At 45.0% G+C, this 25,922-nt stretch overlaps 1 protein-coding gene across 1 annotated transcript in view; it reads left to right on the forward strand.

The window, feature by feature from the left end:
- The first annotated feature begins 1,866 nt into the window (after window positions 1-1,866).
- Window positions 1,867-25,922, forward strand: part of MKLN1 (muskelin 1) — an 87,973-nt gene continuing 63,917 nt past the window's right edge. The window contains exons 1-4 of the mRNA XM_028745354.2: window positions 1,867-2,019; window positions 17,075-17,144; window positions 22,567-22,709; window positions 25,050-25,138. Of these exons, the coding sequence (XP_028601187.2) occupies window positions 1,907-2,019; window positions 17,075-17,144; window positions 22,567-22,709; window positions 25,050-25,138 (415 nt within the window). The 5' untranslated portion in view covers window positions 1,867-1,906. The remainder of the gene's footprint in view (window positions 2,020-17,074; window positions 17,145-22,566; window positions 22,710-25,049; window positions 25,139-25,922) is intronic.

Below are 25,922 nucleotides of genomic sequence, written 5' to 3' on the forward strand. Positions count from 1 at the left end.
TTCTCTGGCAACCTAACAGAGAAGCAAGATCTGTTGGGATGTTAATTCTGCAAGTTATCCATCCTATGCTCAGGTTGTGTGTGTGTGTGTGTGAATAAATCCACGTATCCTAGCGTCGCCGCAGTTTCTACTGATGTTCATTCCAAGGAAACTGAACCCTGGGTAAGGTGATTGGAACCCGAAAAGTCTCTCCCCGCTCAGAGATGGGTTGATGTGCAATAATATTTGGAAGGAAAGGTGGATTATGGAAGACACGAGCTCTTGTTGCTGCTATGTGCCACCGATGTGCTTCGCGTTTTGCAGCGTGAGCAAAAATATAGGGTCCAGCCCTGTAGAGTAAGGAGTGGGGTACCTTAAGCCCTAGAGTCCAGCATTCACTAGTGTTTTCTTCTGGATTGTTTTATTTGATTGTTGAATTTAGGTCGTGAACCTAATAATTATAACAATAATAACAACAGTAATATTTGTGGTTGTTGTTGTAGGCCAAACCTCAGGAAAGCTTTCTAAGCATCTGTGTGGGCATGTCTGAGCAACAATGCCTCCAGCAGGCAACGGAAAGAATGCAGCGCAGTCGCCTACTTGGATATCAATAGGCAGGGAGTTCCAAAATGTACGGTGCGGGCACACATGTTGTTGTTTAGTCGTTTAGTCTTGTCCGACTCTTCGTGACCCCATGGGCCAGAGCATGACAGGCACTCCTGTCTTCCACTGCCTCCCACAGTTTGGTCAAACTCATGCTGGTAGCTTCAAGAACACTGTCCCACCATCTCGTCCTCTGTCGTCCCCTTCTCCTTGAGCCCTCCATCTTTCCCAGCATCAGGGTCTTCTCCAGGGAGTCTTCTCTTCTCATGAGGTGGCCAAAGTCTTGGAGCCTCAGCTTCAGGATCTGTCCTTCCAGTGAGCACTCAGGGCTGATTTCCTTCAGAATGGAGAGGTTTGATCTTCTTGCAGTCCATGGGACTCTCAAGAGTCTCCTCCAGCACCATAATTCAAAAGCATCAATTCTTTGGCGATCAGCCTTCTTTATGGTCCAGCTCTCACTTCCATACATCACTACTGGGAAAACCATAGCTTGAACTATACGGACCTTTGTCGGCAAGGTGATGTCTCTGCTTTTTAAGATGCTGTCTAGGTTTGTCATCGCTTTTCTCCCAAGAAGCAGGCGTCTTTTAATTTTGTGGCTGCTGTCACCATCTGCAGTGATCATGGAGCCCAAGAAAGTAAAATCTCTCACTGCCTCTATTTCTTCCCCTTCTATTTGCCAGGAGGTGATGGGACCAGTGGCCATGATCTTAGGTTTTTTTATGTTGAGCTTCAGACCATATTTTGCGCTCTCCTCTTTCACCCTCAGGTTCACATACTGCATACAAATAATAATACTAATAATTAAAAAAAAATGCCCTGCAAACCACCCGACGGCAGTCTGACCCCAGAAACACCGAGCACGGGCAGCAACCGAGCAACAACTTCTGGAAGATGTGCAAACACATTAGCAGCTGGAGGCAAGCGGCAAAGTGCGCGGCGGCCCCTTTAAGAGCGGCGTTGTCGCTCTCCTCCCCCCTCCCCTCTCTTCGATCCCTCTCGGTCCTTTTAAACTTCCTCCGGCCAGCGCAGCCTACGCTTGCGAGCGTATGCTTCCGGTTCCCAAGCGAACACCTCCCTTCCCCGCTTCTGTATTGCGTGGCCCAGCCCCTCAGAACGCCGTTTGGGCCAACGCGTCATTCCCTACTCGCATTCATTCTCCGGCCTCCCCCTTGCCCCGCTTTGCTCTGAGCGGAATCCGGAAGTGCGCGCGCGTGTGTTGTGTGCGCGCGCGCTCGCCCGCCCGCCCGCGTTGCGTGCCTGCGCGTTTCACCTTACCTCTAGGGCGCCTCCCTCTCCTGCTGCTGCTGCTACGGACGACAAGATGGCGGCGGCGGCGGCGGGCCCAGGCTTCGGCCCGGCGGGCGCCCTGGAGAGCCGCGTCCTGGCCTACACCCTGCACCGCTGGAGCAGCTTCTCCTCCACCTACCTGCCCGAGTGAGTCTCCGCCGCCACCGGCTTGGCGGAGGCCAGAAGGGCCTGGCCGAGGGCGGGTCGCTTGGGGCTGCGGGGCCTCCCTCCTTCCCTGTGGTACTTATGAGGGAGAAGGCGGAGGAAGGGGGCGCCCCATTTAAGAGGGGCTCCGGGGAAGGAGGGAGAAAGCTTGGGGGGGGAGCCTTTCTGTGGGGTGGTGGGTCTTTGGGTAGACGTGGGGGGATTCGGGTTTTTTTTTTGGGGGGGGGGTGGCCTTCGGAGTTGTTCTTGAAGGGGAGTTCACATGGGGGGATTAGTCGTGGGGGTTGTTTTTGAAGTGGGGGTGGTCTTCAGAGTTGTTCTTGGGGTGGGGGGGTCTTTGAAGGGGTGTTCATGGGGGAGTTCATATTGGGGGGGTTCGTCATGGGAGTTGTTTTGGGGGTCTTTGATGGGTTGGTCTTCAGAGTTGTCAGGGGGGCTTTGAAATTGTTCTTGGGGTGGGGGGTCTTTGAAGGGGTGTTCTTGGGGGTTCATATTGGGGGGTTCGTCATGGGAGTTGTTTTGGGGGTATTTGATGGGTTGGTCTTCAGAGTTGGGGGGCTTTGAAATTGTTCTGGGGTGGTCGTCTTTGAAGGGGTGTCCTTGGGGGGGTTCGTCATGGGAGTTGTTTTGGGGGTCTTTGATGGGTTGGTCTTCAGAGTTGTCGGGGGGGCCTTTGAAATTGTTCTTGGGGTGGTCGTCTTTGAGGAGTTGTTCTTGGAGTTGACATGGGGGGGCTGTCATGGGAGTTGTTCTTGGGGTCTTTGAGGGGGTGGTCTTCAGAGTTGTTCTTGGGGGGGGGTTCGTTTTGGGGGGCAGGCGGCCTTCAGAGTTGTTCTTGGGGTGGTCGTCTTTGAAGGCGTGCTCTTGGGGGGTTTATATGGGGGGTTCGTCATGGGAGTTGTTTTTGGGGTCTTCGATGGGTTGGTCTTCAGAGTTGTGGGGAGGCCTTTAAGATAGTTCTTGGGGTGGTCGTCTTTGAGGAGGTGCTCTTGGAGTTCACATGGGGGACTGTCATGGGAGTTGTTCTTGGGGTCTTTGAGGGGGTGGTCTTCAGAGTTGTTCTTGGGGTGGGGTGGTCTTGGAGGGGGTTTGTGGAAGGGGGCCTTCAGAATTTTTGTGGGGTAGTCGTCTTTGTGGGGGAGTTCACATTGGGGGAGGGGCCAGTCCTGGGAGTTGTTTTTGGGGTGGATTTGGGGGTTCGTTTTAGAAGGGTTTGTCTTGGGATGGGGTGGCATTTGGACTTCTTTTTGGGCTTCTTTTTGCAGTTATCTTGGGGGTTCTTGGAGGGGGTGGCTCTGGAAGGAGTTGGTCTTGAGGCTGGTCTTGCTTAGGAAGGAAAAGGCTGGTCCCTGCTGCAACAGGATGCAGAGTTGGGTCTTTGTGTGGTTAGGAAGCCTAAAGGTTGTCATTATGAAGGGGGCAATATGGTAGGGTGTGTTGGTTTTTTTGTTGTTGGAGTGGGGGTCACATGGGGGCAGACATGGATGAGAGTACCTATGGGACCTATCAGTGCTTGCTGGGCATAGCTGTCAACGTTTTCCTTTTTAAAAGGGAAATTCCCTTATTCCGAATAGGATTCCTTGCAAGAAAAGGGAAAAGTTGACAGCTATGTTGCTGGGTCTTGCAGGACCTAGAGAGTGAAGAGCCAAGGGAGAGGGGCATTATAGGGGACTTCGGGTGGGGTGGGGTAAGCCACCCACCCTTTCTTTCCCTTTTGTTATAGGAACATGGAAAGAGGCCAGGCTTACACCAAGTAGGAGCATTGGTCTGCCTACCTCAGTGCTGTGTGCACAGACTGGCAGAGGCTAGCCAGGGTTTTAGGCCGGGAGTCTTTTCCCAGGCCTATCTGAGAGATGCCAGAGATTGAAGCTGGGGTCTTAGTATGCGAAAGCCCCACCAAAAAGTAGAGTGTGTGTCACAGGGGCATGATTTGGAAAGGGCCTTGTTGTTGACAGCCCCCAGATTATGGAACACCTTGACCTGTGAAGTGTGGTTGGCCCCCTTCCTCACTTTTTTTCTGCAGGTTATTGAAGACCTCCTTATTCTGGAAGCTTTTGACAATGGCTTTATTTTATCAGATAGGTGTTTTTTTTAATCCCATGGTTGAACAAGGCAGCTGCTGACCTTGCTCCTTTATTCTGGAACAGTTTGATATTCTGTGAAATTGTAATGTTATATATGGCTCCAGCTATCCTGTGTGATAGTTTTACACCAGAAGTGAAAGATAGAAATGTTTATTAAAACAAACAAAATTGAAAAATTGAGGGGCTTGGGCAAGTAATTCAAGCACTTGAAAAAGCTCAGTTGCAGGTCTGCATTTAGAGTGGGTGGGTTTCATTAATCCCTCCCCCTTTTCTCTCTCCATTTTTCTAGCACTGGTGGAAGCTGTGTTTGGTTCTGGTTTCATGAGTCTCTTAAGGAAGGCATGGCTAAAGGTGGAAAGGAAGTGAGCTGGGCATGTGGTCTGTCGCCAGAATCCCCTTGTGATGTTTTGTTTTTAACTGCCATTTAATGGGGCTTGTAAACCCTGGTACTGTAATGGGGAAACAACCTGCAAACTTGGTGCATTTGATGGAGTGAGCTTCCATGATCCAGGCCAGGTAGCTGAAGATCTAACAGTTGTGTTGCTTTTTAAGGTACCACAGAGCCATTGATGACTCTTGTGTATTTTTCTCCTCCCTACAGCAGATCTAACATGTTTGTACCTCTGAAATGTGTGCATTGAAAACTGGCAAAAGGGTAGTGCAGTATTGTGCTGGGGAGGTGAGGGTGTTGGTAACCTTGGTTCCTGGTACTGTATGAAGGAGATGTAAGGAGCAGTGAAGATGTTGGAAACCACAGGAGGAAACAGTGTCCTTGTGCTCGAATCCTGCTTGCTGGTTTCCCACAGGTACACAGTGAGAACAGGATGCTGGACTAGACGGGCCAGTGTCCTGGTCCAGCAGGCTCTTATGTACTTAGGGCAAAATAAAGCAGAGTGTTCTGAGTAGGCAAGGAGCAAGGGATGCAATGTGGAGAGCTGCAGCAGAGATATGAGAAGACAGGTATAGTAGGGGTTGGTTGATGTGCAGTGTGAGAGGAAATTTTGATTATGTGTGGGCTGATTTATGCAGACACAGGATGTGACAGAGTAGGACAGTAGACCTAATTAGTGGTTGTGGTGTGGGGAGTAGTGATATGGTGATATAGGGAGCAGAGGGAATGAAAAATGAAAACATGGTTTGCAGGAACAAATGGGCTGTCCTTGAAGGTCCCAATTGCTGCTGCAGAAATTTCACCTTGTTGCTAGAATACCTGTGAAGTGTATCACAGATGGACCATCTCCTTTGCACTATTCATGCATGAAATCTGTTTTGAATTTCTGCAAACATTCATTCTCTAAATATTTCTAATTGCTTTGCAAAATAATGTCTCGTCTCTTTGTTATGCCCAGTATGACAGGTCTTGGTAGATCATTTGCAGGTTCAATTTGCTAGTCTGCCTTGAAGGGCATGTTGTTTCACTTCCAAGTTGACAGGGACCATGAAATTAGATGCTTGATGAAAACATGGGCTTCTCAACCCTATGTTTCCTTTGTAAGAGAAATGGGGGGGGGGGCGGCATTTTTTTAGGGGAACCTTGGTGGTGATGGTGGGAGAAGGTCGTTTAATCCTTCCCCTGCTGACTCTGTCTACAAATGCCAATCCAGGATGTTTTAAAATCAAGCTGGATTCTGAAAACAATTGATTCCAGATTGTGGGGATGGGTGGGCTGGCCTTTGAAGAAGGGGGGCATTTGCAGGGGACTGCTGATGTATGCAGGTGGGATTAAACTCCCCTCCCTTCCTCTTGTTCCCCACAAGGCATTCCCCTCACCCACCTTTTGCATTAAATCAAACTTGGATTTGCTGATATGTCAACTTCCACTCTGAGCAGATGCTTTGGAAGTGAGGAGAGGCAGGTGAGGCAGAAGTGAGGCGTACAAGAACCAGAGTTACCTGGTGTGTAGAGTTAAAGCAGGGGTCAGCAACCTAAGGCCTATGGGCCGGAAGCAGCTCGCAGAGGTCGTTTGACCGGCCCATGAGCCGCCCACGAACCAAACTGCCCGCTTGTGTGCTGCGCTAAGCTGGCGCAGCATGGCACGGGGACTTGCTTCCGCGGTGCCGGAAATTGCATTGACGCAGACTCCGAAAATCACGCACGCACACGATCCGGCCCACGGAGGGATTTCCGTGGGACCGATCTGGCCCAGGGAAGATAAACCTTGCTGACCCCTGAGTTAAAGCCTGATGAGGGACATTATAGGGTTATGAGTAAGATGAAAATAATTGAAAGCTGATGAGGATTCATGAAGTCAGGGCAGGCTAGGTATGGAAAAGGAGAAATGAACGGCTATTTGATGGTAGGGTAAATTTGTTTTGCTGCAGCAAAATTGGAAAAGTGATTGGTAAGGTTAGAGCCAACAATAAGAAATGTTTAGATTTTCTTGTGCCAGTTACCCTAGTTTGTGTAGGATTCCCCCCCTACACAAATTAGGGTAATTAGCATCAGAAAAATATCGGTTTTCATCATCCCCCCCCCCCATGCCCTAGAGAGTGATCTAATTTGGCATGTTTATTTTACTTGTATTTCCTAAACAAAGCTAAAAACTTGGAAGCAGCCAAACTTGCCTAATGTTTTGTTTAGCATCCATTCATCATTTTTAGTGAACTTATGAAATGGAAAGGTTTCCATGAAAAAATAAAGGACTGGGAATTTTTCCATCCTAGGCCACTGCTTAAAGCAAATGGGCTGGTGAATGGAATGCTAAGGGAAGAAATATAGGTATAACATATGTGTAACCCCTTAGAGTCTGTCCCCAACTGAAATGAAATCTGTAAGATAGCTGTGCGAAAAGGTACTGGTTTTCAGAAGAGGACCAGAATGGATGCCGCTGACGCTGAGGCTCTGGGTAAATGGGGAACGAAGTTATCTAGTACTTTGACTTGTGCATGTAGCCTTTGCATGACTGCTGCGGCTTGTGCATGATTAGTTTACATTACAACATAAGGGTATTAGCATCCACTCTCATTGTCTCTCTTAAAGCTGTTCAACCGAAGCAGGTGGTGAAAAAGGGGGCTTTTAACATTAATTAGAGCTTGATTCTCTCTTTAATATTTGTAGACATACTTTGGGGCTTGGGGAAGAGTGACGATTGTGTCTTTTTTACCACTCAGCTCTGCATGAGTGTTTGCGCATGAGCGAAAGAACGCAGAACTAGATTCCTGTGACATTAGTTCACCTTTCACTTTTGGACTCTGAAGTGAACTTGGACTTGCATGCCTGTGTGCCGCAAGTGTTTTCTTACTTGATGTTTACTGTTGTAAGTGAACTCTGGACTCCATGTGTATGGGATTTTGTCTTAGACAAAAGATGCCTTGAACTGGGAAGCTATTCCTATTTGTTTTGCTCACTTGCATGAAGGGAGGAGTGGTGGCGCTGATTGCATGCTCAGAACTTTTATTCATATCTTGGCTTGTGCCTGATTGCGGCCACTCTCTTTTTCTATCCAGACTCATGTTGCATGACCGTGCATTTAGCACTTGCTTTTCAGGCCTTGCACTTTAAAAAAAGAAACTGTCGTCCTATTTAATGTCATTGTACAGTTACTGAGCCTCAGTCCTTTTCACCATCAATCTTTTATCAGCTGTGACGTTCAAGTTTCTGGAAGGTTATTGACAAATGCACAGTTGCATGGAGTAGGCAATGAGATACCCAGTGGAGTGCAGTAATGATCTCCCTTTGAGAGTGGTGGTTTGGGACGCAACTCAAACACAAACAATGCAAGTAAAAACAAGGTGTCTTGTTGCTTAGGCTGCAGAAAAATATTAGCTCTCAAATGGCAAATGCAAAGTGCTAACAGTATGAGGGGGAGGCAGAATTTTGAAATAGATGTGTAGGAACAGGAGATGGTGTGCTTCAGAGATGTCATTTAACTCTCCCGGTGCTTGAAGCTCACACAGAGTTAATGCAGTTCCCCAGGGACGCGTTTTGTTGGGAAATTTTGCAGATATTGCATCTACGTTATCCTTGTGGCCTTGCACCACTATGTTTGGGTTTGGTGACGCTCTGGAGGCTTCCTAATAATATGTTGAGGTACAGTTTGTACAGATTGTATTGGTTATCTCAAAGGGAATTGCTGCTGTACTGAGAGCCATGTAAAAGCTAAGCCTGCTAGTACGGGTGACCGCCGTGGTCCACATTTAGTCTTTTACAGTTCTCACATGAGCCATATTCTGCCCCCATAAACTGAGGGACCGGTTTAAAATATGGCGTTGTCAGCACTCACTGGCTGAGTAAAGTGAGATTTTTAGTTGGGCTTGTTTAGCATCCTCTCCTTATTTGTTGTTAAGACAACAAATGGTGAGAGAATAGAATTTGGTACAGATATTCCGGAAGTAAGTTTCGAGTACAAATACCGGCTTGATCTCTGCACTCTTTATTGGAAGAGGAGGAATGTTGCAAAACACATTGATGAAATTTCTGCCTTGAAAATGGATTTTAGAATGAAAACAATGTTTGATTTTTAGCAATTCTACTTCAGCTTAATATCCTAATTTCAGGGAGACCTTGGAAGGTGTTGAGCACTACTATCTCCTTTGAGCATTGGGAACATCTTGCATGGTGTCAGTCCTAGCTGTACCTTTGCGCTAAATTCTATGGTAACGCAGTTGGAGTACTGGGCATTATAATTGGGTTTGGCAGCCAAAGAACATTTAGTTTGTTTCAGTGGTGTGGAGTGGAATATTTTTCCATTGCTAAATTTTTCTGCAGAAGATGTTAAGTTTCATGAGTGCATTGATAACAAAGAATGGATTCCAGTCGCAAATAAATGTTACGTTGCATAAGTTTGTCAGGTCCAAAGGTTTTTAGCTTTGTTTACCAATTACAAGTAAAATAAACATGCTAAGTTAGACCACTCTCTAGGGTATGAGAATTTTACAAAGCAAATTATGCTAATTTGCATAGGATAATTTCCCAGAAAATTTTCCAGTTCAAAGTTTTCCAGACTTCAAACACCAGAGGGGGAAATATTTCAGTAAGAACTATCAAAATGCTAGTGGAGGAACAACTGCTGTTTCTTGGCAAGCTGAATCACAGAGGTGCTTTGTTTCAGATGCATATTTGCTTTGTTTTACTTTTTCCATCTTGTATTTTTCAGGAGTGTAATCAGAAATTGCAAAACTTGAAATTATCAAGTCTTGTGTTGTCCTTTTAAATCTGTGGACAGGTTTCTGAAGGCTGTCATTTGGGGGCTGGTTTACTGAATACTTCTCCCTGCAATTTACCACCCTGTAATTTCTTGTCATTTACCTCCACACATTTGGCATGGAGAAACAAATAAGCACTAAAATGAGATAAATATTTGGTTTTGCCCATGACAATATCTCAGTCAGTGCCATGGAAGCTCAGAAACTGTCTATTTGTTTAGCTAGCACATTCCCCACTTTTCTAAATGGGACAGAGGGTAGTATATTTATCCTTGGAAAAATGATGCAAGGTTGAGGTAGATTAGGCTGAGAGAGCACTTTGGGCAAGTCACTGCACATAGAGCTTCATCACAGGAGTGAGAATATGAACGGAGGCTTCTCTGATCCAAGCATCTGTACACCTGTGCACAGGAAGGGCTGTTCCTTGGCACTTCTTTCTGGGATTTCCCAACACAGCATTCTGTGTTCCTCACTGTAATCTTTGTAAATACTGTATGTTGCCAATAAAAGGTAGAAGGAATTGGGGGGGGGGGGATGACCAGGGACCGGACCAAGGGGTAATTAACAAAACTTGCAGAAATGTAATGTGAAAGAGAGCATCAATACATTTCGTGAGCTCTTCCCTCTTTTTGCAGGGTATTTTTCATTTTACTACTTGTACAAAGCCAGCAGAAGAATCCATAAAACAACACACAGCAAAACCTGCCTTGATGCCCTTAAAGAAGAGGAAAAAATTGTGTGGAACTGGCTATGGCTGTTGCCCCTTAGCTGATCTGTGTAGGTTTGCGCAGCTGAGACTGTCTTCTGGAAAAAGTTTTGCTTCTGTCAGTTCATACATAATAATTTTAAGTTACTTATGTTAGACTAGAAAGTTAGATAAGTGATGAAAGGGTGCATTTTCTGTTGGATAAATGCAGCTCCGGTCCTCCGAGCTGATATGGCTCATCTTGGCTTGAGCCCAACAGAGTATAAAACACTTAGAGTCCACAACAGAAGGATGAGGCAGGTATGGCTACATTGCTACGCTTTATTACTAAGCTATGCTGAGAGCATACAAATATACATCTTGTCTCTGTGTGAAGCAGAGAGCAACTCCAACAAAGAAACGACAGTACAAAGGAAACAGGAAACCAGTAAACGTCACATCCCGTCTCCCTTTCCCGTGGGAGTCCAACAGTATCTGGACTGTGGAATGAAAACATAGTCCTGTGACTACCAGCAGCTGCTCAGTGAGGGAAACAGAAAACAACATTTTCCTCCTTGTTATAAATACATCTTGCTTTTCGGTTTTGGATCAAGTTTTTGCTCTGTGCACCTAAGCAAATCAAGAACTAAGGCAGTGGTTTCCCACCTTTTTGGACCTGGGACCTACCTTCAATCCATACCAGCATTTGAGAACCCATTTCTCAATTTTTGGCCGTATATTTATATGGTGGTAGTGGTGATGTTGTGACCCATTTTGGTTTAGATTGTAGCCTGCTAGTGATTCCTGATCTGTCAGTTGAAGTCCAGTGCTGTAGGGTATTCTAGCAAGATTGGCCTAAGACCAGAGCCCACAGAAAGTAGATATTGCATAATATCACAGCAAGAATACAGCAGCTGCTAGTTGATCTCTCAAAATGTCACAGAGTGTCTGGCAGTAAGGCTGTGTTGCTTTTGCTAGAACTTGAGATGATGACTCTCTGCCAGGAGCTATGAGACAGGGAAATACCAATTGCAAACCTGGCCTTACCTGAGTTGCAGTGTTGACTTTGATTGCTGTTTTCAGCCATGCTCCAAAAAACCCACCCTTTTTCTTTTTCTTGTAACTGAAAGTAACCCAGGTGCCATTATTTATTACTAATAACTAAAGTGCTGTGTCATTGGCATATATAATAAATGTACAAAATTAAAATAAGCATATAGGAGCTGAGGGAGAAAAAAGTTTTCTTGAAAATTGTAGGCTTCCTAACATACAGCTGTTGGTGTCACCATGTAAATGAGGACGATTTATTTTTTTGCTCCTTGTTATGTATGGAAGATTTTAATGACTTAACGATTCTAATCAATTATGTCTGAGAACACCATTCAAGATTTTCAAAGGACAAGATTTGTTACTTGAGTGCTTCTTTAGTCAATTCCATTTCTTGTCTCCCTTGCAAACATGCCAGTGTGTTTGAAAAGTAAGAAAATTGCAGCGATGCTGTTTTCTTCAGCTGTGCCTTCAGAATAAATGGTGAAAAGCTTATTTTCTAACAATTTAGGGGCCTCACTGGTCCCTCCCCCAGTATTAAAAATGAGCACATTGACAGCTCTCTGCTTGGCACTGGGAGTTGCAGTTGTTGCTGGATCATCTCATGTTTTTCATTTCTTTTAATAAGAATTCTATTTTATCCATGATAAAGCCCTCCAGGTACATTAGACTGGGGGCTATGTAACTTGCCAGGGCCACCCTGTGGTCTCCACGGTTGAGAGAGATTTTGAATATTCTTACTAGGAGGGCTGCAGACTTTTCTTTTTTAAAAATGAGTTCTTGATCTGAGGCACCTCCAGCCTATGGTCACCATTTGAGGCCTTCATGGACGTCATGTTGATGACCTTGGCCTGCATTCAGGAAAAACAAATCGGGTTCAGGGCCAAGTAGAGATATGAACTACTGAGCCACAGCCTTTCAGCTTACCACCTGCAATTTCTTGGACCATTGTTATATGCTGCTTCTGCTATGGCTATCTTCACTGCATACAGATAAAACTCACTAAGACCCCCAAAACATAACTTTTTAGTACATAAAGCATTCTTACAATTAAGAGTGCGGGATTTTTTTTGAAAATGACTGAAGGGTGTGTGGATCTTTTTGAAGGAGATGCATTACTACTTAGAAGGGTGCACGCTGATATTTTAGCAACTGGAAATCTCTGGCTCCCATGCGGATACCAGAATTAAGGCAGACTATAAAATGCCCCATAAAACAAATAGCAGTGATTTGAGCATCACGAAAGTACTGCATAAGAAGGCTTAAGAGCCAATTGAACATTGTTTGGCTTTTTAAAAATAAGATGATGTCTGTGTTGTGCTAATTTAGAGCTCTGTTGCGGATGCAAATGCCAGGCCTAAACAATTATCTGCGAGAGATGCTTTTATTGGGCATGGATCTTCCTGGAAACCTTGCCTGCTTAGGTTGAGGCAAGACCTGGACGAGAGCTCAAAAGATCTTGCTGCAAACAAGACAAGCTTCACCCGCTCCAGTTGCTTAGTCTTAGTTTATAGAATACTTGCACAATGCTGTCTTCTAATCTTGGTTGGCTGATGGTACTCTGCCCCTGTATCTGAAGGCCTAGGGTGGGTAGCAACCTGTGTTAAACCTTTTAAAATAATTATACATCTGTGTGTGGTTTTCTCGGACGCTGCGTCTTCATGCTTCTGCGTCTGCTTGGCCAGGTGCTTCTCCCTCTTCTACCCCTTTATAGCAATGGTCGGTCTGAGCAATGTACATCTAGCATCACACAGGATAGAGGCACAGGCTATACAGTGGTGCCTCGCAAGACGAAATTAATTCGTTCTGTGAGTTTTGTCGTCTTGCGATTTTTTTCGTCTTGCGAAGCATGGTGTCAGGAAAGTTTTGGAAAAGCTTCAAAAATCACCAAAGTCTTTAAAAACCTCAAAAAAGGCTACCACACCGCGTTCTATGAGTTGCTCCTCGAAGTCAAGTCGCAACTGTATTAACGGTGTTAAGAAAAAGGAAACAAACTTGCAAGACGTTTCCGTCTTGCGAAGCAAGCCCATAGGGAAAATCGTCTTGCGAAGCAGCTCAAAAAACAAAAAACCCTTTCGTCTAGCGAGTTTTTTGTCTTGCGAGGCATTCGTCTTGCGAGGTACCACTGTACTTCCTCATAGGTGGACTTGCGGCTCTTTGTGCTTATTACACAAAGTACTTTACCTCCAGTGTTAGAAAGTCAGGTATACAAGCTAGGCGCCAAATGGTTCCATAACCAGGGTTATAGTCGCCAAAATGGAATGCCTGGTTGCCATTTTTGGGCCAGGTGGCTCAAAGGTCGTGTTTTTAATACGACTTTTTAGTTGCTGAAACACATTCCAATTGTGCGGATAAAATTCTGCAGGATGTGTTGCTACTGTAAAAAACTGTCAAGATCCAAGGATCCCCAAGCATGCACCTCTAGATGGTGGAGAGGTCAGGTGCCATCCTGGCAGCCAGGTATCTTCACTTGGTTCTTCTAAGTGGCCGATAACCAGGTGCAAAATGCTGCTGAATTTTTAATGCTGTTTACCTCCAAGGTGTTCAAACTGGCATGTTTGTTAGATTGGGATTTGCCCAAACGCTACTCAGTGAACTTCACAGCTGAGCAGAGATGTCAGCTTGGGTTTCCAAGGCTTGCTACACATTCAGTTGTGCAGACTCCAGAACCTTGGTAACTGGTGTCATAGATTGTCAGGGACCCAGAACTGGTCAGACTTTGTTTCTATTGCTGGTTCTTAGCAGTATCTTGGGCTGTAGTGTTTAGTTGGCTGCGAGCTTGCATTAATCCATGGGGGAACATCTTTCAGCCTGAGGTCCACATTCCCTTCTGGGGGCTGTGTGTTGGTAGGACCAAAGCAGTCAGAAAACAAACAAACAAATGTGAACTTTAATTTGTACAGTAGGACAGTTTCTACACACTCTTGTACCCCCTACTCGGTCCCCCATCTGAGCAGTCAATAAGCTTTATTGGAGAGTGCACAGAAGGCCGGGAAGGGGTGTGTCCTGGGGAGAGTGTTTGTATGGCTTGGAGGATTCTAAGGTTCAGATAATAATCGTAGAGATGGAAGAGACCAGGAGGGTCATCTAGTCCACCTCCCTGCAACACAGGAATCTTTTGCCAAGCTTGACACTCAAACCCATGACCCTGAGATTAAGGGTGGTGCTGTGGGTTAAACCACAGAGCCTAGGGCTTGCTGATCAGAAGGTCGGCAGTTCGAATCCCCACGACAGGTTGAGCTCCCGTTGCTCTGTCCCTGCTCCTGCCCACCTAGCAGTTCAAAAGCACGTCAAAGTGCAAGTAGATAAATAGGTACCACTCCGGCGGAAAGGTAAACAGCGTTTCCGTGCGCTGCTCTGGTTCGCCAGAAGCGGCTTAGTCATGCTGGCCACATGACCCGGAAGCTGTACGCTGGCTCCCTCGGCCAATAAAGTGAGATGAGCGCCGCAACCCCAGAATCGTCCGCGACTGGACCTAATGGTCAGGGGTCCCTTTACCCTTTACCTTTACCCACTGTGCTCTCCCACGTCCTAGGACAGAGAGGCCCAGAGGGCCTGAGCTTTCCCATCCCTGCATTAAACAAAAACCCTTTCACCACTTTGAAAGAGGTCCCTGGTAGTTCAAAACGTTTATGTTTCTAGTCCTACTTATATAAATTTTAGGTGGCAGGAAGAAAGTGCGTAGAGGAAGCGTGTAACGCATACATGCATGCTCCAAAGCAGCTGTGCTTTCTTTGAAATGTTTTTTCTTCTTAACTCAATTCTATATTGATTGACATTAAAAACAAACCAGAATGCTAACTTTAGTTGCATATTTTTAATGTTGTTTGTGCTTCTTTGAAAATAATCCCTGAGATGTGTTATTTACCGTATTTTTCGCCCTATAGGACACACTTTTCCCCCTCCAAAAATGAAGGGGAAATGTGTGTGCGTCCTATGGGGCGAATGCAGGCTTTCGCCGAAGCCTGGAGAGCAAGAGGGGTCGGTGCGCACCGACCCCTCTTGCTCTCCAGGCTTCAGGAAGCTCTGCGCAGCCCTTGGGAGCCCGGCGCGAAGTTGCGCCGGGCCCCTGACGGCTGCGTGGAGCTGCCTGCATTCCGAAGCCTGGGACGCGCTGAAGAGCGCGCCTGGGCTTTGCGCACCTCTCCGCAAGCCTGGGGAGACCGGTGTGACTTCGCGCCGGGCTCCCTAGGCTTGCGGATAGCAGGCTGTTCTGGGGGCTGGGGAAGCTCGGGCTTCCCCCACGCCAGCCCCGCGCCTGGGGGGAAAATAAATTTTCCCCCCTTTATTTCCCCCCAAAAAAACCTAGGTGCGTCCTATGGGGCGAAAAATATGGTATATCTATGGTTAGCTTCAGCATAAGAGCAAAATCGTCGTGGCCAGTCCATCATGAAACAATTTGACCTATTGACTTAAAGCTCTCTGTGACTTTAGCTTTGCTAGATATTTATGATGATGCAGACTGCTACTTGGCCATGAGTAGAGCCAAAGGAATATGGAAATATGCCTCTTCAGGCCAGGATTGCAAAGCTCTGCAAATCATTTTCCTAGCTTGCTAGAAGCACAACACTTATTTGATTCTGTCTCAACGCTTGGGCAGTTTTAGGTAGCTCTTTTTTATAAGAAGCACCATCGATTATAAGAAGCACCATCGAAATAGGATTTAAACGTTGAGAGTGGCTCACCAAACTGGAATAGTGTTTAGGTTTGGTGGCCTCTAACAGAGAATACAGCTATTATCATGTGTATTTAACATGTTCAACTGCAGTACAGTTTCTCAGTTACGTGAAACAAAAGACAAGTCCCTAGCTTAGCAGGTTTGGCTGTGGAACAGAGCAAGTACATCTATGTATCTTGGGCCTCTCTTCCTCCCCCCCCCCTTCCCTGGTTGCCAAATGTTATTTAAGACATGCAGAGTTTTCTGACATGGTGGGGTATTAAATACAGATGATACCTTGGCTGACATTTTGTGCTGTGTGTTAAAATTTCTAGAGCGTTCGCTTTATTAGTCTGTTACAACAAACCCCAGAAAGAGTGCTGTGGCACCTTAAAAACTAATGTATTTATTTGTTATGATGTGGTCCATGAAAGCTAATGCTGTAATAAATACATTTGTTCGTCTTTAAGGTGCCACAGAACTCTTCGTTGCTTTTGTTCTGTGTGTATTTCAGCCGTACAAAAACTTGACAGCTGGGGAGAAGGGCTGTTGGAAGTTTGAAACCTAGGTTTGAGGTACCTCAAGACCTGTAGATATAAACAGGTTCTCATCTGGTTGCTTGTGTGAGAAGAGTGTTTAGGTTCTCCAAGAGGCTTTAGTAAAGTTTAATTGCTCTGGTACCTTTTATTTACAATTTAAGGGTGAACAGTGACTGTCTTGCATGGACACACCTCAAAGAGCCCATCCAGGGAAAGGCAATAGCTCAGTAGTAGATTATTTGCTTTCCATGAAGAAGGTACCTAGGAACTCCTGGTAGGTTGGGAATGTCCTCTGTGTGGAGCCTTGGACAGCTGTTGCTACCCAGTGCTCTGAATCAGGAGCTTCCTATGTTCCATGGTCTTTAGTGGGGGAAATGACAAAGATTGAATCTTCCAGATGAAACATTCCACCTGTCTTGGATGCCTACAAGTAGCCTCAGGGAGGATAGTGCGTCTTCAGACGGCCCTTGTGTATGTGGGTAAGGAAAAAAACTGCATTGGGTTGCGAAGTAGTTCTTATTCAGATTGGGTTTAAGGAAGGAGTTGCATTGACCTCTAGTACAGGGGTCTGCAACCCGCGGCTCCGGAGCCGCATGTGGCTCTTTTACACCTTTGCCGCGGCTCCGGGGCGGATACTAGCGAGGGGAGGAGGCGCATTGTGCGCCCCGACACTCCCCCACTGTGGCGGGCGCTGTACTGGCTGTGACGTCGCATGGGGGCGGTGCGTGCGTTAGTCACGCACCGTCCCGACGTCACCTTCCCGCCCGCTGTCAGATCGTGGCTCCGGAGATATATTTGTTTTAAATGTCGCAAAACCAGACAAAGTATTAAGTGGGTAACATACAAGTGCTTTGAACCTCTCTTTGTGTATGTGTTTTTAGGAATATTTTAGTAGACAAGCCCAATGATCAGTCTTCGCGGTGGTCTTCTGAAAGCAACTACCCTCCCCAGGTAAGTGTTTGAATTTTCCCTCGGTATCTCGAACCCTTCAGTAACTACCACCACCAATACTTCTATTATTTATCTGAATAAATGGTGCCATTGTTGCAAGACCATTCTTTCTGGGTTGGTTTTTCAGAGGGCCGGGTTAAGTTGGTGTTTGCATTTAAATTCCGAATGGTGTCTCATTGGTTCTGTGTTCTTACCATGAAGTCTTGGTGCTCTGCTCTGAGACCCTGGAGTAGAACAGGAAGAACCAGCAGGATGAGGGATCCCTTGGAGAAGCAGGAGTGGTAAAATAGCTCTCCATAATACTGCTGGAAATAGCCAGCTTTTCAATGTGTGTGCATGTTTATTTACATTGGCGATAAGTATCAATACACTGGAACGAGGATCTATTCTAGGAATGAGACTGCATTGGGAAATTCTGGGTGCTTTGCCTCCCTCCGCAGTGTCAACGAAAATAGACATTTCTTCTCTATCTTGATGTACTTTCTCCTCTTCATGTTTTGTTGCAATTTCTTGGACATGGGTGTGTAGAAGGATTGGCAAGGTCTGATTGATCCTGTTGGGAAGGGGGCACTATTTCTGGAGAAGTAACCCAGGCTTGCTGCAAAAGGGCCTCTCCTAATTATGATTAAGACATACTGAACAGGTAAAACACCTCTCTAAGTGCCAGCATAACCTACCTTTGTTAGGCAAGTACCGGAGACATTTACAGTAGCCTGTCTTCCAATTACTACTTTATTAGCTTTTCCTGTGGAGTATAGGAAGTCATGGTGCTGGGATAAGGGCACCACGGCGGAGGAAATAGCTCAAGCCAACATTAATATTATTGGGAATAAAATGAATCTGGATTCTCCTCAATCCCCACTCCCTTTGCCACTTGCAAATAACTCATCCAGTCCCCGAAGAAGCACTGGTTTTAATGTCCATGGCACCTAAGCTACTGGCAAAATTCTAGCTTGTTTATTTTTAGCATTAATTTTGAAAAAAAACAACCCAACATTTCTGAATGTAGGTTTTCCTAAGCTAGTATTTCAGCTAAAAATAACCAGCTAAATAGTCATGTTCTGCTCTTCCTGCATGCGTCTACCAGATGGTCTTTAATAGTTCTTCTTGGCAGAGATTCCTTTTTGTGATATTCGGCAGTGTAAAAATGATATGTTAACATTGTCTTGAGAGTATAAGGTAGTCTTGAGTTAGTATGATGCCCTAGAGGCCTTAAGTGAATTTGGTGGATGGTGGTGGTTGGCATCTCTTGACGAGTGGAATTTAATTTTTGAATGGTTGAGTGTATAATTATTAGGCTGGATCTTGCCAAAAAGAATGACCAGATGAGGAGCATACATCTTACTTCCCCTCTTACAGGGACCTGGCCATCTAAATTTTTAAGGCGAGCAAATACCGTATTTTTTGCTCTATAAGACTCATTTTTCCCTCCTAAAAAGTAAGGGGAAATATGTGTGCGTCTTATGGAGCGAATGCAGGCTGTGCAGCTATCACAGAAGCCAGAACAGCAAGAGGGGTTGCTGCTTTCACTGCGCAGTGATCCCTCTTGCTGTTCTGGCTTCTGGGATTCAGAATATTTTTTTTCTTGTTTTCCTCCTCCAAAAACTAGGTGCATCTTATAGAGTGAAAAATATGGTACGTTTTGTAAATTAGGCATCTTTGCATGATACATCTTGGTTCATGTTGTGAGGTAGTCTTTGCAGTGGTATTGACTATTAGATCAAGTGGCAGACAAAATATTTTAATCTCAAGGCAATTTTCTTGGCCACAGTGATGCACTCAAGCTACGTACAAACAAGCATATTTATATACTGTGGCTCAGTGCACACTTCAGGTCAAGCCACAAACCATGATTTTTGTTCATTGCTGGAACTATCATTTATGTTAAAACAAAAAAAATTCCTTCCAGTAGCACCTTAAAGACCAACTAAGTTAGTTCTTGGTATGAGCTTTCGTGTGCATGCACACTTCTTCAGATACACTGAAACAGAAGTTGCCAGATCCTTCTATATAGTGAGAAGGTGGGGAGGGGTATTACTCAGAGGAGGGTGGGGATGGGTGATTGGCAGATAGCTGTGATGAGCCTGTTGACGACTATTAACGACTGCAGTAGGTCTTACAGGAAAAAGCAAGGGGTGAGAAGGTGAAAAATGGCTTTGTCATGTATAGTGAGATAAGAATCCAATGTCTTTATTCAGGCCAGGTGTCTCCATGGTTTTAAGTTTGGTAATGATTTGCAATTCAGCAGCTTCTCTTTCCAGTCTATTTCTGAAATTCCTTTGTAGTAAAACAGCTACTTTGAGATCTTGTATAGAATGTCCTGGGAGATTGAAGTGTTCTCCTACTGGTTTCTCTGTCTTGTGATTCTTGATGTCAGATTTATGTCCGTTTATTCTTTGGCGTAAGGTTTGGCCTGTTTGTCCAATATAGAGAGCTGAAGGACACTGTTGGCATTTGATGGCATACACAATGTTAGACGATGAGCAATTAAATAGTCCAGAGATGGTGTGTGTGATGTTGTTGGGGCCAGTAATGGTGTTGTCCGGGTGTATGTGGCAGCAAAGTTGGCATCTGGGTTTATTGCAGGCTCTGGTGCCAGTGTCCGTGTTAAGTCTGGTTGTAGTATTATTGTGGGTTAGGAGTTGTTTAAGATTGGGTGGCTGTCTGTAGGCAATGAAAGGTCTTCCTCCCAGAGCTTGAGAAAGAGAACTGTCATTGTCCAGGAGAGGTTGTAGATCTCTGATGATGCGTTGTACTGTTTTAACTTGGGAGCTGTATGTGATGACTAGAGGAGTTCTGTTATTTTCTTTTTTGGGTCTGTCTTGCAGCAAGTTCTCTCTGGGTATCAGTCTGGCTCTGTTGATCTGTTGTCTAACTTCATCTGCTGGGTATTTTAGTTCTAAAAAGGTTTGCTGTAGATCTCTTAGGTGAGAGTCTCTGTCTGTAGAATTGGAACAGATACGGCTGTAACGTAGTGCCTGGCTATAAACAATGGACTGTTTGGTATGTTTGGGATGGTGGCTAGAGGCATGTAGATAAGTTTGTCGGTCAGTTGGTTTACGGTATAAGGTGGTGTCTATGCGCCCATCCTGTATTTTTATAGTAGTGTCCAAAAAATGTATTTCTTGCATAGATTGATTCATTGTTAGGTTGATTGTGGGGTGAAAATCATTGAATTTCTGGTGGAAGGTGTTCAGGGTCTGTTGACCATGTGTCCAGATGATAAAAATATCATCAATGTATCGCAGGTACAAGAGAGGTTTGAGTGGGTAGGAGTTTAGGAAACGTTGTTCTAAATCTGCCATGAAGATGTTGGCATACTGTGGGGCCATGCGGGTGCCCATTGCTGTGCCGCTGATCTGAAGGAACAGGTCATCACCGAATTTGAAGTTGTTGTGGGTAAGGACAAATTGGCAGAGTTTGGTGGCAAAGTCCGCTGTGGTTTTATCTGAAATACATTTTTTGGACACTACTATAAAAATACAGGATGGGCGCATAGACACCACCTTATACCGTAAACCAACTGACCGACAAACTTATCTACATGCCTCTAGCCACCATCCCAAACATACCAAACAGTCCATTGTTTATAGCCAGGCACTACGTTACAGCCGTATCTGTTCCAATTCTACAGACAGAGACTCTCACCTAAGAGATCTACAGCAAACCTTTTTAGAACTAAAATACCCAGCAGATGAAGTTAGACAACAGATCAACAGAGCCAGACTGATACCCAGAGAGAACTTGCTGCAAGACAGACCCAAAAAAGAAAATAACAGAACTCCTCTAGTCATCACATACAGCTCCCAAGTTAAAACAGTACAACGCATCATCAGAGATCTACAACCTCTCCTGGACAATGACAGTTCTCTTTCTCAAGCTCTGGGAGGAAGACCTTTCATTGCCTACAGACAGCCACCCAATCTTAAACAACTCCTAACCCACAATAATACTACAACCAGACTTAACACGGACACTGGCACCAGAGCCTGCAATAAACCCAGATGCCAACTTTGCTGCCACATACACCCGGACAACACCATTACTGGCCCCAACAACATCACACACACCATCTCTGGACTATTTAATTGCTCATCGTCTAACATTGTGTACGCCATCAAATGCCAACAGTGTCCTTCAGCTCTCTATATTGGACAAACAGGCCAAACCTTACGCCAAAGAATAAACGGACATAAATCTGACATCAAGAATCACAAGACAGAGAAACCAGTAGGAGAACACTTCAATCTCCCAGGACATTCTATACAAGATCTCAAAGTAGCTGTTTTACTACAAAGGAATTTCAGAAATAGACTGGAAAGAGAAGCTGCTGAATTGCAAATCATTACCAAACTTAAAACCATGGAGACACCTGGCCTGAATAAAGACATTGGATTCTTATCTCACTATACATGACAAAGCCATTTTTCACCTTCTCACCCCTTGCTTTTTCCTGTAAGACCTACTGCAGTCGTTAATAGTCGTCAACAGGCTCATCACAGCTATCTGCCAATCACCCATCCCCACCCTCCTCTGAGTAATACCCCTCCCCACCTTCTCACTATATAGAAGGATCTGGCAACTTCTGTTTCAGTGTATCTGAAGAAGTGTGCATGCACACGAAAGCTCATACCAAGAACTAACTTAGTTGGTCTTTAAGGTGCTACTGGAAGGAATTTTTTTTGTTTTGACTATGGCAGACCAACACGGCTACCCATCTGTAACTATCATTTATGTTGTAAGTAGACTTAACACCCAAGGACTTTAAAATAATAATTTTTTTGAAATGCCTATCTTGCAGTCATCACCTTCAGGGTGGCTTACAAAATATACAATTTTTTTTTAAATGTCCTAACCCAGTCTTGCAAATGAAATGCAGAACTGCATAAGTATAACAATCCAGAGCAGGCAGAAATTTCCCAATTAAAAAATGTGAAAGCCTCCACACTAACATTTATATCTAAAGACATGATGCATGGAATAAGTTTAGAGTTGTGTATACACAGTCGTTGCCTCCTTGGAGCCCCCTCCCACAATGTTTTGGGCTACCACTCTCATCAACCCCAGCCCCAGTGGTAGCCCAAAACATCTGGCGGTCACCAGGTAGGCTGCTGTATGCCATTCACATATACCCAGCTGTGAGCCAAGATGGTCTGGGCTGCATCTCCTTGCCATGGGCATGCTCCATCACAAGCCTGTCTTTGCTGCCATGGAAGTTGTCAGAGACTTTCCTCCCAGTTTCTTTTCATTAGTGTGGCAAGAAACAGCGCAGAGCAGAATTTCCACACCTGCAAAACGCATTCTGCTTACATCCTCTCTTGGTTTGTTTTAAGGTTCTACTTAGCTCTAGGCCTTGTTTGCGGTGTGATACACTTAAAACAAGAACAAAGACCCATGTGCGTTCTTTTCCCATCCCCTATAGTATCTGATCCTGAAACTTGAAAGGCCTGCCATAGTCCAGAGCATCACATTTGGAAAATATGAGAAGACCCATGTCTGTAATTTAAAGAAGTTTAAAGTTTTTGGCGGGATGAATGAAGAAAACATGACAGATCTCTTATCAAGGTAAGAAGGATATTCAAATGTGCTTTGGGCATTTGCTTAATGTCTTCCATCGCAGGACTGATAAGGTGGAGTATAGGCAGCCGTGAGATGTGCTTTAGTGCACGGTTCCCAATCTTTTCCCCTATAGACCACTTGAAAATTGGTGAGGGTTTTGGCGGACCTCTTAATTACTTTTCTGCCTTCTGTAGCAATTCTAATGCACCGTGTGCTAGAAGCTATGTGCTTTTTTATTGTCACTGATTGCTTCTTTTATTACATATTGCATTCAATAGAATTCAAATGGCAATATGGTAAAATACAAGAAACAAAAGGAATGAAAATACATTTAAAAATAAAGATGAATATTTAATTTGACAAATGTGCCATCTCCCGTCTTCAACCACAGATCCATAGACCACCTGAATGAAGCTCATGGACCACTGGGAACTCCCTCCCCTCTGCCTGGTTTATTCTTTAACTCCCTCTTCCCCATTACTATTGGTGATAAAAATGACATTATTGGAGTGAGGCTGTTCTCTGTGTGCTTCCAGATACCTTACAGCACTGGTTTGGTGAGCCAACTATACTCTTCCCCCAATGAATCGAAAGAAAATTCTTTTTGGTTTACATGGGACAGCCTCAGGTTCATCCCCGTTTCCATCTGAATTCCAGAAAAGCAAGCTAACTCATTTCAGAATGTTGGACAGCTCACTGCTTTGCAAGCCACTGGCAAGACCAAATCTGTTGCCTCAAGCAAAGCTTCTTGGCAGATCACAACACTCGCAGCCTCATAATATTTATATTTATACCCTGCCCATCTGGCTGGGTTGCCCCAGCCACTGGACTAGCTGTTTCAAAAGGTGAAAGGTGGTTCTCTTCTGTGCTCATTCTGCATTTAAGCTTTCCTTCTCATCTCTGATTCCTTGCACTGGCTCACTCCCTCTGTCCCAGGCTCTCGCTTACTCTTCTGCTTTTCGTCAAATGGATATTTCTGTTCTGCTTTTCCATAAACACTGACCCCATAACATGACTTGGAGATAATAAAAAATTAGCATAAAAGCACAGCACCTGAGCAGAGCTAACAAACTTGTAAGCTTAAAATGAAAAAAGCAGAAGCAGTTGAGAATAAGCCATGCACACCTTCAAAAGCTTGATGGTCTCTTCCAACTCTATGATTCTATGATTCTATGAAATGATAGCCTGCCCAGGAACTTAAAAGGGAAGAAGCCAGGTGAGTCTCCATGGGGAGAGAGTTCCAAATCCTGTACACCAGGAAAGAGAAAGCAGCATCTGGTGACAGGCAACAGTGTTGGTGCTGACCTTTGAAGCCCTAAATGGCCTTGGTCCAGTATACCTGAAGGAGCGTCTCCAGCTCCATCGTTCTGCCCGGACACTGAGGTCCAGCGCTGAGGGCCTTCTGGTGGTTCCCTAGCTGCGAGAAGCCAAGTTATAGGGAACCAGGTAGAGGGCCTTCTTGGTAGTGGCACCCGCTCTGTGGAACGCCCTCCCATCAGATGTCAAAGAGAAAAATAACTACCAAACTTTTAGAAGACATCTGAAGGCAGCCCTGTTTAGGGAAGCTTTAATGTTTAATAGGTTATTGTATTTTAGTGTTTTGTTGGAAGCTGCCCAGAGTGGCTGGGGTATAAATCTATTATTATTATTATTATTATTATTATTATTATTATTATTATTATTATTATTATTATTTATTATTATATTACCAGTGTTTGTATCCTCCCCTGTTAAAAAACATTTATTTTCTATATAGAAGTATGAATAAATCACATTTTCACATATCTACATTCACTTGAGCTCCTCAGACTTTTCTGTGCCGTATGGGCTTTGTTTGTTTTTGTGTGTGTGAGAAAGGAAGCATTAATTTATGTGTTCCCATCACGTTTATAAAGATAGCCGGCTGGCTTTCCTGTGCAAGACCTTAGCAGGTGGTGGGGTCTGGCTGCTGACCTGAATATAAAACTTGGCCACTTCTTGAACCTGAACTAGTAAATGGTGCAATGTGGCTTTAGGCGCCACAGCACTTAAAATCTCTGCTCTGCCTACCTGCCATAGAAGAGAAATCCCTGTCCCTTGTTAAGCTCTCTCTACGCTGCAGAGCGTAGGTTCATATGGGTGTAGTTGGTCCCTGCCCTACAAAAAACAAAACAAAACAAACTTGCAGTGATTGGAGGGCCATATGCAGTGGTCTCCTGATCCTTATTCCCCACTTACAAATGTTCTCTGAGGGTGGTGATGGCATATTTTGTAGCAGCATGTCTATTTACAAATTGAAGTGAAACAAAAATTATCTCCTACTTAGCCATAAAAAGATTTATTAACCTTGTGTCCTTCCCTCCACAGTGGCTTAAAGAATGACTATAATAAAGAAACGTTCACCTTGAAGCATAAGATTGATGAGCAGATGTTCCCTTGTCGATTTATTAAGATAGGTAAATATATCCCTCCCCCCCTAGTTTACGTGCTACCAGTTTGCTAGTCTCTGTTCAGGCAGGTTACCCACCCAGCGGCGTTATAAAGGGCCTCTGCAATGTCCTTTGTTTTGGATGAATCTGCCGCTGGTGCGAAATGTGGTGTCTCCCTTGTGTCAGGAGCAAATTCCCAGGGCCTAGTCTTGCTTTTTGAAGTCCTTACAATGCAGTTGGAGAGTGTGTTGTTTCAGCCTACAAACCTACCATTGGCTTGGTACTCGTGTCTTAGTGCATTCCTCTGCCTCTGGTATGGTATTAGCTGAGAACATCCTGCTGGCAATTATTGATGAAGGGTGGTGAGGAAGACTCTTATTGCTGGGCTCAGTATGTAAACTAGTCATAGTTCCTCCATTTGCAGGGTGTGGACCAGGGGTCTGCAAAGTTTTTGTGGCGTGGGCCGGTTCACGGTCCCGCAGAGAGCCAGTGTGGTGTAGTGGTTAAGAGCAGTAGTCTCGTAATCTGGGGAACCAGGTTCGCTTCCCTGCTCCTCCACATGCAGCTGCTGGATTACCTTGTGCCAGTCACACTTCTTTGAAGTCTCTCAGCCCCACTCACCTCACAGTGTGTTTGTTGTGGGGGAGGAAGGGAAAGGAGAATGTTAGCCGCTTTGAGACTCCGTAAAGGGAGTGAAAGGCGGGATATCAAATCCAAACTCTTCATGGTTGGCCGGAGTGTGCGCACACGCATGCACAAATGCTATTTCTGGCGCTCCTTCCGGCACGGATGTGGTGTGCGCAGCTTCCCA

Source organism: Podarcis muralis, chromosome 10 (assembly GCF_964188315.1).
Source record: "Podarcis muralis chromosome 10, rPodMur119.hap1.1, whole genome shotgun sequence".
Lineage (NCBI taxonomy): Eukaryota > Metazoa > Chordata > Lepidosauria > Squamata > Lacertidae > Podarcis > Podarcis muralis.